This window comes from Dama dama, chromosome 26 (assembly GCF_033118175.1).
Source record: "Dama dama isolate Ldn47 chromosome 26, ASM3311817v1, whole genome shotgun sequence".
Lineage (NCBI taxonomy): Eukaryota > Metazoa > Chordata > Mammalia > Artiodactyla > Cervidae > Dama > Dama dama.
Window position 1 is genome coordinate 21,772,258 of NC_083706.1, and position 16,157 is coordinate 21,788,414.

The 16,157-nt window shown below is 34.6% G+C and overlaps 1 protein-coding gene across 4 annotated transcripts in view; it reads right to left on the reverse strand.

Annotated features, from left to right (window-relative positions):
• PTPRK (protein tyrosine phosphatase receptor type K) overlaps positions 1-16,157 on the reverse strand; it is a 611,833-nt gene that overhangs the window by 221,760 nt on the left and 373,916 nt on the right. For all 4 annotated transcript variants that reach the window (XM_061130449.1, XM_061130448.1, XM_061130452.1 and 1 more), the window contains exon 7: positions 11,176-11,469. In XM_061130449.1, the coding sequence (XP_060986432.1) occupies positions 11,176-11,469 (294 nt within the window). The remainder of the gene's footprint in view (positions 1-11,175; positions 11,470-16,157) is intronic.

Genomic DNA, 16,157 nt, shown 5'->3' on the forward strand with positions numbered 1-16,157 from the left:
TCTAATGAAGTCTTCACAAAATCTGGGACTTTAGTAAAGAACCTCCAAAAATCTTAAGCTTACGGATAGTTAGTGCTCCCAAGTCACATTTTCTCTTCTAAGCAGAGCAAAGTTGGTTGTATTAGAAAGCAGACACGCGCAGAGGGTACACACATACCTATGATGCAGAATTCACCAGAGGAGAGGATGGAGAAACACAAAAGGGAACTCTGGAACAATAATTCTGCTTTTTAGTATCCCTTAGTTATATTATTTCTAAAGATGGCACCCACCCAAATTATTGAAATTGACTGTAAAAATGTTAAAAGAAAACATAAACAGGTTCCTTTAAGCTGAGAAAATCAAGTATTAATTCAATTCAATGAGCTCACATTTTGTAAAAGTAACTGGTTCATTGCTGGAGCTTAGCTTTACAAAAATGAGTTTCTCCTTTGGTGAACAGTAAACCAGAAATAAAAAGGAGGCAGAAATTAAAGAATTATCTGATCCCAAGAGAAGGATGATTCAGAGAAGAAATTTTCTCCCTGTTGCTTTCAAAAATAAGCAGAGTTCTGTATTCTACTGATGTATTTTGCGTGATGTAGAAATACAGGGGAAAAAATCTATTTAAGAAAATTACATAGAATGATGCAAAGAGCTGACTCATTAGAAAAGACCCTGATGTTGGGAAAGATTGAGGGCAGGAGGAGAAGGGGACGACAGAGGATGAGATGGCTGGATGGCATCATCGACTCAGTGGACGTGGGTTTGGGTGGACTCCAGGAGTTGGTGATGGACAGGGAGGCCTGGCGTGCTGCGGTTCATGGGGTCGCGAAGAATCGGACATGACTGAGTGACTGAACTGAACATAGAATGATGAGTCAGTTTCTACATTGCCACTTGTTACAAGAAGTTAACTAAATTACCTGTTAATTTTTCTTTTAAAAATAAGATAAGTGAGAAAAGTTGCCATCTCTTCATTACTTTAAGCCCAACTCTTTCACAGTGCTGGTAGAAGTTCAAAATTTAATCACTAAATCAAGGAAAACACAATGGCTGGCCCAAACCATCAGAGAGTCTATGTTAATAATCTGATGTATATTAACTTGTGTATAAAAAATATTGTGGCCTACAGCAATATGATTTCATCATAACATGTGGTGAGGGAACAGCTATTGCTACCTTCATATTGTAGTTCTTTAACTACTAGATAGAGCTCCAATATCTGTCCAGTGTTCACAAATTCAACAATATGCCAATTTGTTTCTAAGTTTTTCCAAATGCTTTAAAATGCCATATATAAAGGTGATAAAATGAATAATACCTTAAGATTATATTGCTCAGTGTTGGAGAAATTAAACATCTAAAATATATTCTTAAACTTCTTTTAGTGTTATAATTTACTGGATGGCAAATAGAGTTACAAATTCATATAAAGCATATAAACAAACTTTTCAAAGATTACTGCCATGTGTACTTCAAAACTAGATATCCATACCTCTATTTATCTGTAAGATATATCTTAAAGAAGAAAAAGGTCTAGCAAAGCGATATGACTTCCAATAAATGTTACCTGAATTTTGAGCAAGCATCTTATGCATATGGTGCTATTAGGAAATCCTTAATAATTGGCACACTAGTTATTTCACTTTCCTCTATACTTACTTTTAAAAGAGGAGTCTATTTTATATATATGTGTGTATGTTAAAATTAAGGTATGTGTTTTGTATTATTATAAGTACAAAAGTATTATAGAATCACATGTAACATTACTACAAAAATATGATGTTCATATATTTTAACAGTACCTTCTTAAAAATAAAGTATCAGGTAAAAATAAACTTTGTTTGCTTGATTATTATTCTTTACTCATGAAGGGCTACATAGAGGTGGGAAACAGTAACAAAGCCAGAGAATAAAAGATAAGTGATTTAAATTCAAACTTGGCTCATACTATTTGGCTGAGACAACTAAAATGGACATCACTCAATGATTTCTAGGCCATATCATATGCAGTGACAGCTGAATTTGCACATATCTTGCTTAGGATGACATGAAAGGCATGAATTTCTGCCCTTTGAAGTTCACTTTTTATTGGGTTCACATAGTGTAATATTACTTACAATACTTCAGATTAAAATTCACTCATTATCTTTCCTTTGATTATGCTTTTTTTCTCCTCTGCATGTGTGTGTGCCTACATGTTCAGTCACTTCAGTCCTGTCCAACTCTTTGTGACCCTATGGACTGTAGCCCACCAGACTCCTCAGTCCATGGGATTCTCAAGGCAAGAACCTCCAGGGGATTTTCCCAACCCAAGGACTGAACCTGCTTCTCCTGAGTCTCCTGCATTAAGGCAGATTCTTTACTGCTGAGCCACTGGGGAAGCCTCCAGTTTATACACAGGTTGGTGGAAATAGAAAAGGATGGAAAAATCATCCTTATAGCAATTATTAGCTACAAGGCCGTATCTTGTATGAAGACATTGAAGATCAAAAAGTTAAATTCTAAGATGATGATCTCATCCTCAGATTTTTCTTAAGAGTAAAGTTAAATTAAGTAAATAATGAGATACACCTTTATAAAGTAATTTTTTCCATTTGAGATATTATACAGAATGACCAACACTCTTCAAATATGGTAATTAAAACTTGAATGATTCTAAATAAGTGAATTCCCAAAACAATAATCTGTATTCCTCCCCATCAAACATTCCCAAGAAAAACACAGCTGCAATTTTTTTGCCAAATCCTGATTTTAAAAATTTTGCTTTTTATTCCAAAGTAAATATATATATATATTTATTTATATATATATATTTTTATATATATACATATATATATTTATATATATATACATATATATATATGTATATATATATATAAAACTCAAAGAAGGAATTAAACAGACAGTGACAACTGAAGACAGAGAAAGAAAATCAAGTTAAATTCTACATACCAGTGTAACCACACTGGCATCAGTGAAGACCAACATGATTCACAGTTTCTTAACTCTACCTGCACTGGTTTCTTCTTCAGACGTTCTTACCTTATTATCATTTGACATTATTAATACATTTTTATTTCTATTTCTACTTCCTAATATCAACTAAAAGACCTAGAACCAGAGGGGATATCCAGGACATTTAATGGAACTGATGCTGTTACTCAAATCATTTCCACTTGTCAGCTTTATTGCATATTTAAAATTCAATAAAAACAAATGAAGTCAATAAAGAGTACTCAATGACACTGTTAACAGACTCAGCATGTAGTAAAGTACTGTGGATAAACTAAAAGAGTGTCATTTTTACTGGTTACCAAATGCTTTCTAGCAACCAAGTAAGTCAAAAGAAGACAATTTCAAGCTGCAAGCAACCCAACTCTATTTAGTTAATGACACAGCTAGAAGAAAATGTGCCATGAAGTGTATGTATAGTTAATGGCACATCCCATTCCTGAGAAGAACCAAGAAGGGCAGTGGAAAACAGCATTTCATATTTGTTGAACTTTCATCAGTCTTAGGCTGGGGGGTTCGAGCATTATAGACCATTAGCAGAGTTAACAGAAGTTGATTATATTATGTTAATCTCTCTCGCCATTGAAATTTAGAGTAACATTTCTATAATCCATGAAACACAGAAAATCAAAAGAAACTACATAACTACTTTGATAACTTGAATTAGGAACACGAATTATATTTTCAATATAATACCTCCATCTGTGCATACAGTTCCTATGTGTTGATATAACAGGAAAAGGAGAAGGCAATTTGTACTTATGATGACTACTGGCCTCATAAGTTGCTTTATGCATTATTTCACAGTTAAGGAATTAGGGATAAGATTCAGTTCAGTTCAGTTCAGTTCAGTTGCTCAGTCGTGTCCGACTCTTTGCTACCCCATGAATCGCAGCTTGCCAGACCTCCCTGTCCATCACCAACTCCCGGAGTTTACTCAAACCCATGTCCATCGAGTTGGTGATGCCATCCAACCATCTCATCCTCTGTCGTCCCCTTCTCCTCCTGCCCTCAATCCCTCCCAGCATCAGGGCTTTTCCCAATGAGTCAACTCTTCGCATGAGGTGGCCAAAGTAATGGAGTTTCAGCTTCAGCATCAGTCCTTCCAATGAACACCCAGGACTGATCTCCTTTAGGATGGACTGGTTGGATCTCCTTGCAGTCCAAGGGACTCTCAAGAGTCTTCTCCAACACCACAGTTCAAAAGCATTAATTCTTTGGTGCTCAGCTTTCTTCACAGTCCAACTCTCACAACAATACATGACCACTGGAAAAACCATAGCCTTGACCAGACGGACCTTTGTTGACAAAGTAATGTCTCTGCTTTTTAATATACAGTCTCTTTGGTCATCACTTTTCTTCCAAGGAGTAAGCATCTTTTAATTTCATGGCTGCAATCACCATCTGCAGTGATTTTGGAGCCCCGAAAAATAAAGTCAACCACTGTTTCCACTGTTTCCCCATCTATTTGCCATGAAGTGATGGGACCAGATGCCATGATCTTAGTTTTCTGAATGTTGAGCTTTAAGCCAACTTTTTCACTCTCCTCCTTTGCTTTCATCAACAGGCTCTTTAGTTCTTCTTCACTTTCTGCCATAAGGGTGGTGTCATCTGCATATCTGAGGTTATTGATATTTCTCCCGGCCATCTTGATTCCAGCTTGTGCTTCTTCCAGCTCAGCGTTTCTCATGATGTACTTTGCATATAAGTTAAATAAGCAGGGTGACAATATACAGCCTTGACGTACTCCTTTCCCAATTTGGAACCAGTTTGTTGTTCCATGTCCAGTTCTAACTATTGCTTCCTGACCTGCATACAGGTTTCTCAAGAGGCAGGTCAGGTGGTCTGGTATTCCCATCTCTTTCAGAATTTCCCACAGTTTATTGCGGGTTAAGGCTAGAGAAGTGTTAATCCAGCTGTGTTTAGAAAACAGTGATAGTGTTTTCAAACTTATTGCTTGAGAAAAATTGTTTTGGGGTCAGAAGTTAATCCTCTCAACTCTGGAGTTCCAAAGTGCTTTGTATTTTTATTATATCATTTATTATGCTTTTATTATCATTATGGTCCTAACACTAGACAGGCAGTTCCTGAAGAGTAGGAATCCTGTCTTATTAATACTGTGTCTTTTGCAGTCTTCAGTGTGGTTATGTATGCAACTCTGACCTCAAAAAATTTATGAAATGAACAAATATGCCATCAAATACACAATAGCTCTTGAATTTCTCTCTGATCCTTCATAATTTTCTCCTCTAAAATAATGTGTTATACCATGGATTCTGCATGCGTATTAATGCACTGGTTGACCAACATACTTGAAAAATAAATCAAACAATTAAAGTAAGTTAGTTTATAAAATCTCTTTAATGAAAAGAACTTTCTTGATTATTAGAAATGACAATATTTTCTAGGAGTTTATAGATTTTTCATTTCTGACCTAAAATAAGAGAGACATGTAGAGCAGATTACAGTCAGTATAATTAAGATTATAAGCATGTGTTCATGCTGTTTCTACTCCCAGTCTTTCCTAAGCTCTAACTCCTCTTTCACAGAGTTGAAACAATCTTTCTAAAAGCACATCTAGTAGTGTCAGTCTGCTTCTTAAAAACAACAGAAAAGCAGTCTGGGTTATGTCAACACTGGCCACATCCCACCGGCAGCTTTAGTTCTACCATAGCTCAGAGTCGGCCAACGCTCCATCTATTATCAGAACCCCCCAAAACTCAGCAATGTTTATAACTGGGATAAACATGTGGTTCCCCCCTTTTTTTCCTTTCTATTTTCTGTTGTTCTGCTTTAACAAATCATAGTCAATTTTTCAGATCCAGCTTAAAAGCCATCCTTTTCTGGTGACAGCTTCTCTAAAACACTTTCTTGAAAAGGAGGAAGAAATTCTTCCTCTAAACTCCTTTCACTTTGCATTTTACTCTTTGTTTATGGGGCCGCCCCTTGTGACTACTAGGAACTAAAGTGCAAGGAGCTGTTTGTATAGCTTTGAAGACTTAGTATATATAACCCAGTGTTGTTAACAAACAAAAAAGCCAACAGTTTTCTCTGAATAGATAAATGTCTTTCAAACTGAAATATTCCCTATAGAAACTGAAAAACAGTATCACTTGTTACTCACTAAAAGAGAAAAGCAAATTTTTTTAAGGGTTTTACCCTTTTAGATTTTTAAGAAAATTGAAGAAATGTTGTTTTCTATTACTTTTCTTATGGCTTTTTATCTTTGTATTATTTGACTTCAATAATAATAACCTTTTAAAATTCAAAAACAATAAAGAATTCATATAGAGATCATATATAAGAAATCAATAAATTTCAAAAAATTTTAAAACAAATGCTGATAAAAATCTTTAATTGAAATAAAATAGTATGGCATCCTTACACTGGTAAACCACACCAATTCTCACAGAGTTGTTTATTTAATTTAGTTTTTGTTTAACTGCAAGGCTGAGTTTCAGTGATGAACAGCTGTGACTGGTAACTATCTTTGACCACAACAAAAATCAATATATGGTTCCATTTTGCTGATGATACCACAGCCAAAAGGCCAAAATTTAATTCCATACTTTGCTGTTTCTGGTGTATGCCTGAATATTGTTTTGTTTTCTTTTCTTCCATTTTGGACTTAGGAGAGAAAAAGCAGTTTGAGTAAATGCCTACATTTAAAATACGACACACTCTTTTTTCACTGCTTCATAGATCTACATGTTTCAATGAAAACTGCCAAGAGCACTGAACTTCAATATAAGAGCAGAGAGTAGCTTTCCCAACTGTGTAAATATATTACGTTATGGACACCCTGAACTCCTGACCTTCCCTCTAAAGGAGATGCTGCTAAAATGTCAGTTAATCATAAAGCAGTGCCACAATGGGTTACCCAGAAGCAGAAGGCAATTTAAAAGAGCAATTTTAACATGCGATTGCCAAAACATGCAATGCAGACAATTTCTGATGATGGCATATTTTATTTCCATTTAATAAGAGAAAGAGAAAACTGTATTTTCTCAGCTTCTATACCAGATGGCATACCCAGGGGAAATAGACACTCTGAAAAAACAAGTGTGCTTTCTTTGATTGTTCAATGGAGTTTTTGAATTACTTCCCATTTAAGACAACTTCACATGTATACATTTTTAAAAATGTATAAAATGCTTGAAAAAGCATTATGAGAACAATAACATGGGTCAGGCTGTAGGCTAACAGTGAAATAATCATACCCTCAGGCACGCAGAGAAGCAGGAGGCAAGCATAGCTGGCTACAGCCACAGAGGTTGTAATTACCACCTCTCCTAATGTGAGTGACCCTGAAGCAGGTAATTGTACTTACCAAATGATTTTAATGTACTTCAGATGGAAAACAAAGAAATGCTTTGGGAACTAGGCAGAACATTTTCAGAAAAGGATAGAGTAAAACATATTTTACACTTCTTTAACTGTTTAAAATATTTCAAAGAGCATATACTTGAGTGTTAAGTACACTAATCAACTGTGCTTTCAATAAAACTGAAATTGCAAATATTAAGCTATGTTTTCTCAAGGAATAATTCAGTCATGCAGATTCTATTTTATAAAAATGTACATCCCTCCCAGATACCGTACTTTCATATATCCATGCTACATTCTTCTGAAAGGGGAAACAAAAATGCCCATAGTAGGAGAAAGAGGGGAAAGAATTCAGCTTTTCAAGTACCAGAGAATAGGTATGAGCCCCAGTTGCCCAGTTGGCTAAAGATAAGAAAAATCATTGTTTTTTACTTTGTTTTTCCTAAGTCTTACAATTCACCAGCTACAAAATTGGGATAATAATATCCAAGTAATTATAAGGCAGCATCAGTCAATACTGAATTATGAAAATCTACGCTTGCATTTAAAATATAAAATTTACTCATTAACACACATAAATAAAGCTAACTCATTAACTTGCTGTAAAATTATTTATTGACAGATTTCTGCCAAGAAAAAAAATTACTATTGCCAGAAGTACAATTTAAAAGGCTTAACTACATTAAAATGCAGTTTTAAAGACAGTAAATATAAACTAATTACTCTCTGATAGGTATCTAGTAGTCAAGAATTGTTCCTCTGTTTGATAAACCAAAATAAAAAAATAAGAATTTCTGAGAGGCAGGAAGTCATCATCACCCTATTTGTTACTTATCAAAACTTCATGTGAAATTGATATCAGAAACACACATAGAGCTAAAAAAATTTATACTTATCTTCAAGGCTTCTTGGTGGTCTAACATGTAGAATGCATTAAAATAGCTATTTCAAAACAAAAATATTCAACCAGATGATACTAATGGTAAAACATTACCCTACAACATGGCATTCTACCAATATTTCTTAAAATGGAATGGTTTACAGAACCAATATTCAGAGTTTACACTATTTAATAAAATTAGATAAGAACTTCTCCAAAAGTTATCTTTGTCATCTCAAGGGGATTATTTTCCCAGATTATGAATTTTTGTACTAAATATCAGAGAATATCATAGTCAGCATAAGTTGTGTTCTGTTCTGTTGCTATAAAACACCAGACTGAGGCCAGTGATGACATTCACGCTGGTAGGGTCTGAGGGATTTTAAACTCGGGGAAAGGACTCTTGAAGAGGGGAGGTAGATGGATGTCATAATTTTAACCTATACTGACTCTGTATTTAGATATGTGATGTTCATCAGTTATACCTAACTTCTGCTTTTCAGAGATTATTTAAAAGCTAATAGAACATCTAATTCCATAAGTTTTCCCTCTTTTGCTAATAAGAGAGGACAATTAGTAGACATTCCTATAAAAGAGTGACCATAGTTTCTCTCCCGTCTACAATGTACTTGAAAATCTAGTCTATAAGCACTTTTTACCATAAAACCTACATCAAACACACCTATGAGAACATTAATAAATTAATAAAGATATGTGACAAAGACTCACCACATGTGAAAGATAGTTTCAAAAACAAACTTTTTTACGGTTGGAAGTAAAACTGCAAATGAATGAGCTTGATACCCTTTTATGCCACAGAGCCCACAAATTAAATGTTTTTCAAATAACATATCAAAAAAAGACCAATATAATTTCAAAATGTCAAGACATTTATAAATTTGAAAGCAGCTATGAGTGTAAGTTATTCTTACTCTATCCCCTCCCACACACATAAGGTTATTCTCAAAGTAAAATACCTCAAAGCACTTTACAGTCATATTTTTACTTATTTCAGCTCAATAGGCATTCTGAACATAAGCATTCAACAGGGATAAATCAATGTTCCTCAAAATGTTGTTTCCATCCACTTAATACAGCATAACTAGCCTTAAAACACAATTTCATTTATTTGCAATTTCCATTGGCCCTCAGACTAATGACCAATTTCAAATAATTTCTAGGTTAAAAACTTATATTATATTAACAATCCATTATGTGGTACTGCTAAATTTTAAGTATCTATTTTGGTAAAAAATAAGGCAGATGAGATATTTAAAAGAAAGAAGTTTGGGCCCAGAAATCAAGAGGAAGCTCACTTGAATAGTAAATTAACATTTATTACTTTAATTTGTATATACCTTGTAAGGATTAAATGTAAAGGGAGAGAAAGGTAATTTTATCAGAAAATACGTGTAGACAATTTCTCCAGTAAAACAGACCCACCATTCCTCATGCTATGCCATCACTGGGTATTAATTCTGCAAGAGTGAGTCACTTCTCAATTTCCATATCGCTTCCTTTTTAAATTATTTCTCTGACTAGTTGAGGTTGTAGAGTCAACTTGCTTTACCCCACAGGAAATTCACCTACTACAATAAGAATAATTTGTCATATTACTTAAAATGAAAATACTTCGCTGTACTGAAAATGTGAAAAGCAAATTGTGTGATTTAGGCTGAGCCTCAGAGACTTACCTGAGGTCTTCAGGATTAAGCTATTTTCCAACCACAAGATAAACATATGACACAATCAGCAAAATTAGTAAACTCTCTATTGTCTAAATCTGAGACTAAAAATTCAGCAGTGAAGCTTCCTACTAGTGAGCATTTTTCAATATTTATATAGGAGATATATAAATATGAATATATAAAACTTAAGTCATAATAAAATATTTTTAGGGATGACAATACATTAGGTAATTGCATGAATTTTACTTTAATGTTAGATCAGTACTCTTGGTGGGTACCCTCAGAATATTGTAACTGTTAAACAGATGTCAAAGAAACAAAAGACACATTACAGGCATTTACATTTTCATAGATCCCTATGTTCTTAGTTTTCAATTTTCAGAACCTAAATCTTTAAATGTTCAAGACATGCAGACCTATGAATTAACTCTGCAGGTGTGTTTCAACATAATGATTGACGAAAAAAAAAAAAAATCTCTTTCAACTAAATTAAAAAATTAAACTATTTTCAACAATAAAACAACTAAATAGTATAATAGAAGTGCACTCAATAAATTAGACATTTAAACATTTCAGTGGATTTAATAAATAGCTAATGATTTCTCTCATTATAACAATACGTTGCAATAAGGAACAGGATGCATGTCTATACAGTACTTTTTATTTCACTTTTCATTATTTCTTAGTGTTTTCTCCATATGCTGTTATTTTCACCACTCTGTTGTAGGCATGAGGAAGACAATACAAGTCTTAAAAACTTAAGAAAAGCCTCGGTATTTTAGAGCTGGGTCTCAAGCTGCTGCATTAATCCTCAACAGGATTTTCTGAATAGACTTTATTGAGGATTGAATCAGAGTAACTTTTCTTATGCATATTACCAGATATAGCCTCTGCACTGACCATAACAAAATTATCAAGAAACACAATTTGCACACAGTAGAAAGGTACTCAACAGTTGCTTGAACTGTGAAGGTTTTCTCTCTCAATAATACGTTCACTGGCATCAATCAGAGATTGTGGGCTAAATACAAAAAAGCTGAGCAAAATTACCATCCAAGAAAAGACTTTAGATTCATAATAATGATAATAAAGAAACATTCACACTGCCCTTAAATCCGTCAAATTTATGACACAATTAAGGCTACAATTTACCAAGTACTCTGGAAATCTTAGAATAATATGACTAATCATGTACCAAAGAATTAGAAATTTTAATGTTGTAAAAATATTATGTCTTATGCTAGATTCCTTCAGTAGGCTGAGTAGCCTGCTCTTCAGTCTTACCTGCACATTTGGTTCTGGTGATTAGTGGAGGTCCTGGAAGCCCCGTTCCACCTTCACCTGGTCTTGTAAGTAGAACACGGATCTCATATTCGGTATCTGGATCCAAATGCCATAATTTATAAGTTGGCGCATTGACTGCATGGGTTTCTGTCCAGGACCCTGATGTCATTCGGTACTCCACTTCTTTCAGAATAATAGGACCATCGCCAATGATGGAGTTGGCATTTAGCTGAATCAGCAAGTATGTAGGCCCAACGCCTAGCAACTGGGGAGGAGCAATGGGTCTCGGTGGTTCTAGGAGAGATGAAAGTACAATCCCATTAGCTAAAAATCCAAAAGACTATAATGCACAGATTTACTTATATCTCTTGAAGTCTAAAGGCTTAAGGACTATTCTATTTAGGAGTTCATAATAAATATTTAAAAGAAAACTGGGAATGAGTGGTCTGGAAACTTTACTTTTAAACAGCAAATACTTTCACAGATGGGATATGACCCTTTTACCACAAGTTTTGTTTTGTTTTGTTTTTTAATTAAAAACATGCCTCTCCAGGAGATAAATTTGTAAAGACAAAGTAACCAAGGGAAATAAAAAGAAAATATTTAGAGATAGATAGCCCTGATTAACTACTAAACACAGTACAGTTGATCATTAACATTCTTGAGGAACTAAGATCTTGACAAATCTCCATGTTAATGAATACTGCTATAACTAATTATTTTGTTCGTAAAATATGGCCAAGTCATGTTTTTCTTCCTGCTGTTTTTTGGGTTTTTTTCTTTAACTTCTGCAGACTTCCTGCAGATGAAATGAAAAGAAGGCATAGCAACATTGAACTCAGGAGCTGATGCTGAGTGCTGACTTGTTTCCATGTATCTATCTCTCAATATAATAAACTGAAACTGACAGCGAGGCAAAATCACAAATCATCACATATCACTGGCCTTTGGGAGGAGCATGTGATAAGGCAATGCATCAAATATTAAACTCAAATGTCAAAGGTGCAAAGCAATTTAATCTTGAATATCTTAGAAAGAAACTTTGGGAAACAATATATCAATTTTTGAACTTATGAATATGATAAATAATGAATAAGGGAACTATTTCACCTTAACAACAACAGAGGTGAAATTTGATACTGAACTTTGTGAAAGACCCCATAGCTTTAGCTCTGTCCATATGAACTCTAATTAGTACATTGCGATCAGGTGGAAGCTTCTTTAAATCTCAGAAAGAACACTTCTTGGGGAGCCAAAAGACTTTAAGGGAAAGTGTTAATCTATTGTTTCAAAGGTGTTTTTTAAAAAAAGTTAAGGCACACTATATGAAGAAAAGCTATTAAATGCAACCACACAATGCTTCTCTTGGAGTCCACCCCTTCATCTCAAGGAGAAGATGCAGATAGAAACAAGAAAATAGAGCTGATATTTTTTTAAACTGGATTTCCTATTTTAATGGCAATGAATGCTGATAATACAACACTGGGGGGAAAAAAAAAACAAACTTATACTTCTGGTACAGTTTTCCAGTGTAGCCCAGAATTTGCTTTTAAACTCCAATGTATAGTTTCCCCTTTTGAACCCTTGTGTTACAAACATCCCTAACATGAAGAATAAAACAAGCTGGACTAAACCTCTATACAGGTTAATTTTCAAGAATCTTCCTCCAAAATTCATATGATAAATATACATTGAGTAATTACTAACTGCTAAGCTCTTCTAAGCGCGCCGGCTGCGACAGACCGCACAGAAGCGTGGCCGAGAGGAGCTTCCCCACGTCCGAGGTCAGGGGCGGCGGCCAAGAAGAGCTCCCACAGGACAGAGGATGAGATGGCTGGATGGCATCACCGACTCGATGGGCATGTGTTTGAGTCAACTCCGGGAGTTTGTAATGGACAGGAGGCCTGGCGTGCTGCGATTCATGCGGTCGCAAAGAGTCGGACACGACTGAGCGACTGAACTGAACTGAAGCTACTCTACACATTGGGTATTCATAGAACATGGCAAGGGAGATATAATAAATCAGCAAATTCATTATTTTAAATTGAGAGTTATGTAGGAAATAGATACCGAGATTGAGATATCAGATGTTGGAGGGAGAGGTACCTAGTGAGTAACATTTGTTTTTTTTTTCTGCCCAAATGACTTTTAGAATATAAAGTCACTCACATCAAGAATCATCATTACACAACAGCTTTCAAACTAGTTATCAGTAAAATCATATGAACTTGTGCTTCACTACTCTCCTGTTTAAAGTGAAAATAAAGCTCAGATTAAGATTATTTGTATGCTATATAAACTAGTACTGTAGTGTTAGTCACTCAGTCGTGTCTGATTCTTTGCAACCCTATGGACTGTAGCCTGCCAGGCTCCTCTGTCCATGGAATTTTCCAGGCAAGAATACTGGAGCGGGTTGCCATTCTCTTCTCCAAGGAATCTTCCCAACCCAGGAATTGAACCTGGCTCTCCTGCCTTGCAGGCAGATGCTTTACCATCTGAGCCACTGGGACCATGAGTTTTATAAACTGCTTACATTTAAAATTGTTTCTATTTCTTATAGAAAGGTAGTTCTTAACACCTGATTTATAAATTTTAAGTACAAAATCTCTAATGGTTTGAAAATTCTTTTCAACAGCATATATTCAAAATTGAGTATAGGGTGAACTAATATATACAATTTCACAGCTGAATTCCATTGAGAGGCTACAGAAGAAAAAGTCTAAATAATACCAAAATAGTTTAGAATTTTCATCTATCAGCTAAATGAAAAAAGCTGGACAATTCATACCATGAAGTTTTAGCAACTAGTCTGACAACTTTTATATTTCAAGTTTATAAAAGTTTTGGTAGACAAAGAGAGAGTTGATCTATTTTCTAAACCTTAAACTAAAATGAAACTGAATAGAGGAATGAATGTAATAGAAAAAATGCAAATATCTTCCCAGACTATCTAAGTGTTGCACATATTTTAAGAAGCAGTCTGAATTTTGCAAATAAACTGAACTGCCTCATATCTGTAATGTTTGTTTTCATTCCAGATGGCTCATGTGCTGACTAATTTAAGTAGGAAATGATACTAAATTCACAGCATCCTGGGATTCTAACCCAGAGCAGTGATGCCTCACTCACATCACAGCTGAACAATAACCTGCAGAGGTCTGATATTTTACATGACTGGATAATTTGCCAAATGAGTCATACATAACAAACATTGGGGTTAATCTATAAATTTATGCATAGGGTGAAACCTGACCTAATAAGTGTACATTGAATGTAAAATCTGAACCATCACAACTCTGCACATTATTGTCATGGAAAATAAAGGAGAAAACAAAAGAGGAGAACAGAAGAGGAAAGCTACAACAAAACATACTATTAGAAACAAGTGAAAAAGTAAAGCATAATGTTTCTTCCATCATTTCTACCTTTAAAGAAATGACATGTGTAAGAAAATGAAATTTAAAGTCAAGAGATCTAGTTTTTAAAATGCATACACTACTAGCTGAGTAAACCTGCGCATGTTATTAGATTTCTTAGCATTATAATTTTCTCATGGGCACACTAGGCATAATTTTAAGATTTTTAAAAGACTTTACATTTCTAAGCATGTCAACAAGCCTTATATTTGATGCTGTTTTGCTTTGTTTTGTTTCTGCCAAGGAGCATATAAATTTTAAACTCGAAAATTAATATTCAACACTAGTGTTTTGTGTACATGAAGAACTGAGTTTGATATAATCAGGTTCCTGGACCAAAGAGGGCAATAATTCACTCTGATCAGTTTTACATCTCACTTAGTATGGTCAAGTCAACAAAAGGGCAGTCCAGTAATCAAAGCACTAACTCAAATTTGAAACTGTGGCAATATTCAGAGAGGCTTAAAAACATATACATTGATTAACAGCATGATGATAAGTGAAACCTAACATCAATGAGACTAATATACCAATACATATTAAATTTTATGTTGGAGGTAAAAAGTTGCCTCATATTAGCATATGCATTTTGTTTTTAGCCCCTTGAGAACAAGGCGGCTTATTTATAAAACCTCTATTCATTTCAATAAATTATGCATGAATTTTAATCAGTTAGCAAATGAACAAGTAATTGTTCTGCAGCAATATTAATATTCTTCATAACTTAATACACTATCAGACCCAGAGGTGTGGTGTGAATAAATCCCAGCTGTACAATAGGTATCAACTGAAGCGTGCAATCCCCAAAATACAAGATAAACTTTGCTGATGTTACCAATTAACTTCCAATTAATGACTTAGATTCATTATTCTAGAGCTAAACCTATTATAAAATTGCAATTATACATTCAAATTGCTTTATTCATTTTCTTATTTCAAATAATTTTTAAAAGTGTCTTGGAATCAAAGTAAGTCATTATGAAAGAATATTCTCATTCAACTATTCCTATTACAATGCTATTTATAAACAGACATGTCATTTATCAACACTGAGTTCATAAAATGCAAAATCAGAAGTTGAAGCTACGAGGCCAGAAAAAAGTCACTCAACAAAGTAAATATCAAAGCAAATGACACTTCTACATTTGTCCTTCCAAATAAATACATTAAATACCTCTCAATCCTATATCCTTCCACATTGTTTTATTTACTTGTCAGAGAAGGCTTGACAAAAAGTATCTTGAGATAAGCCTTCTCATTATAGAAGCAGGCAATAAAAATGTCTCCGAAGACTGTTGTAACAAATTACGTCAAAAGTGTAAGTTTAAAATAACTGAAATTTATTCTGTCATGATTCTAGGGCCAGGTGTTCCAAATCAGAATCACTGGGTTGGAATCAAGGTGGTACCAGGACATACTTCCTCCAAAGGCTCCAGAGGAGAATCAGTATCCTGCCTTTTCTGGCATCTCCTGGCGGCTGGTATCTGCTGGCTTGGGGCCACATTACCCCAGTCTCTATTCACAGTTCACACTGCCTATTCCTCTTCTCTCTGTAGCCAAATCCCT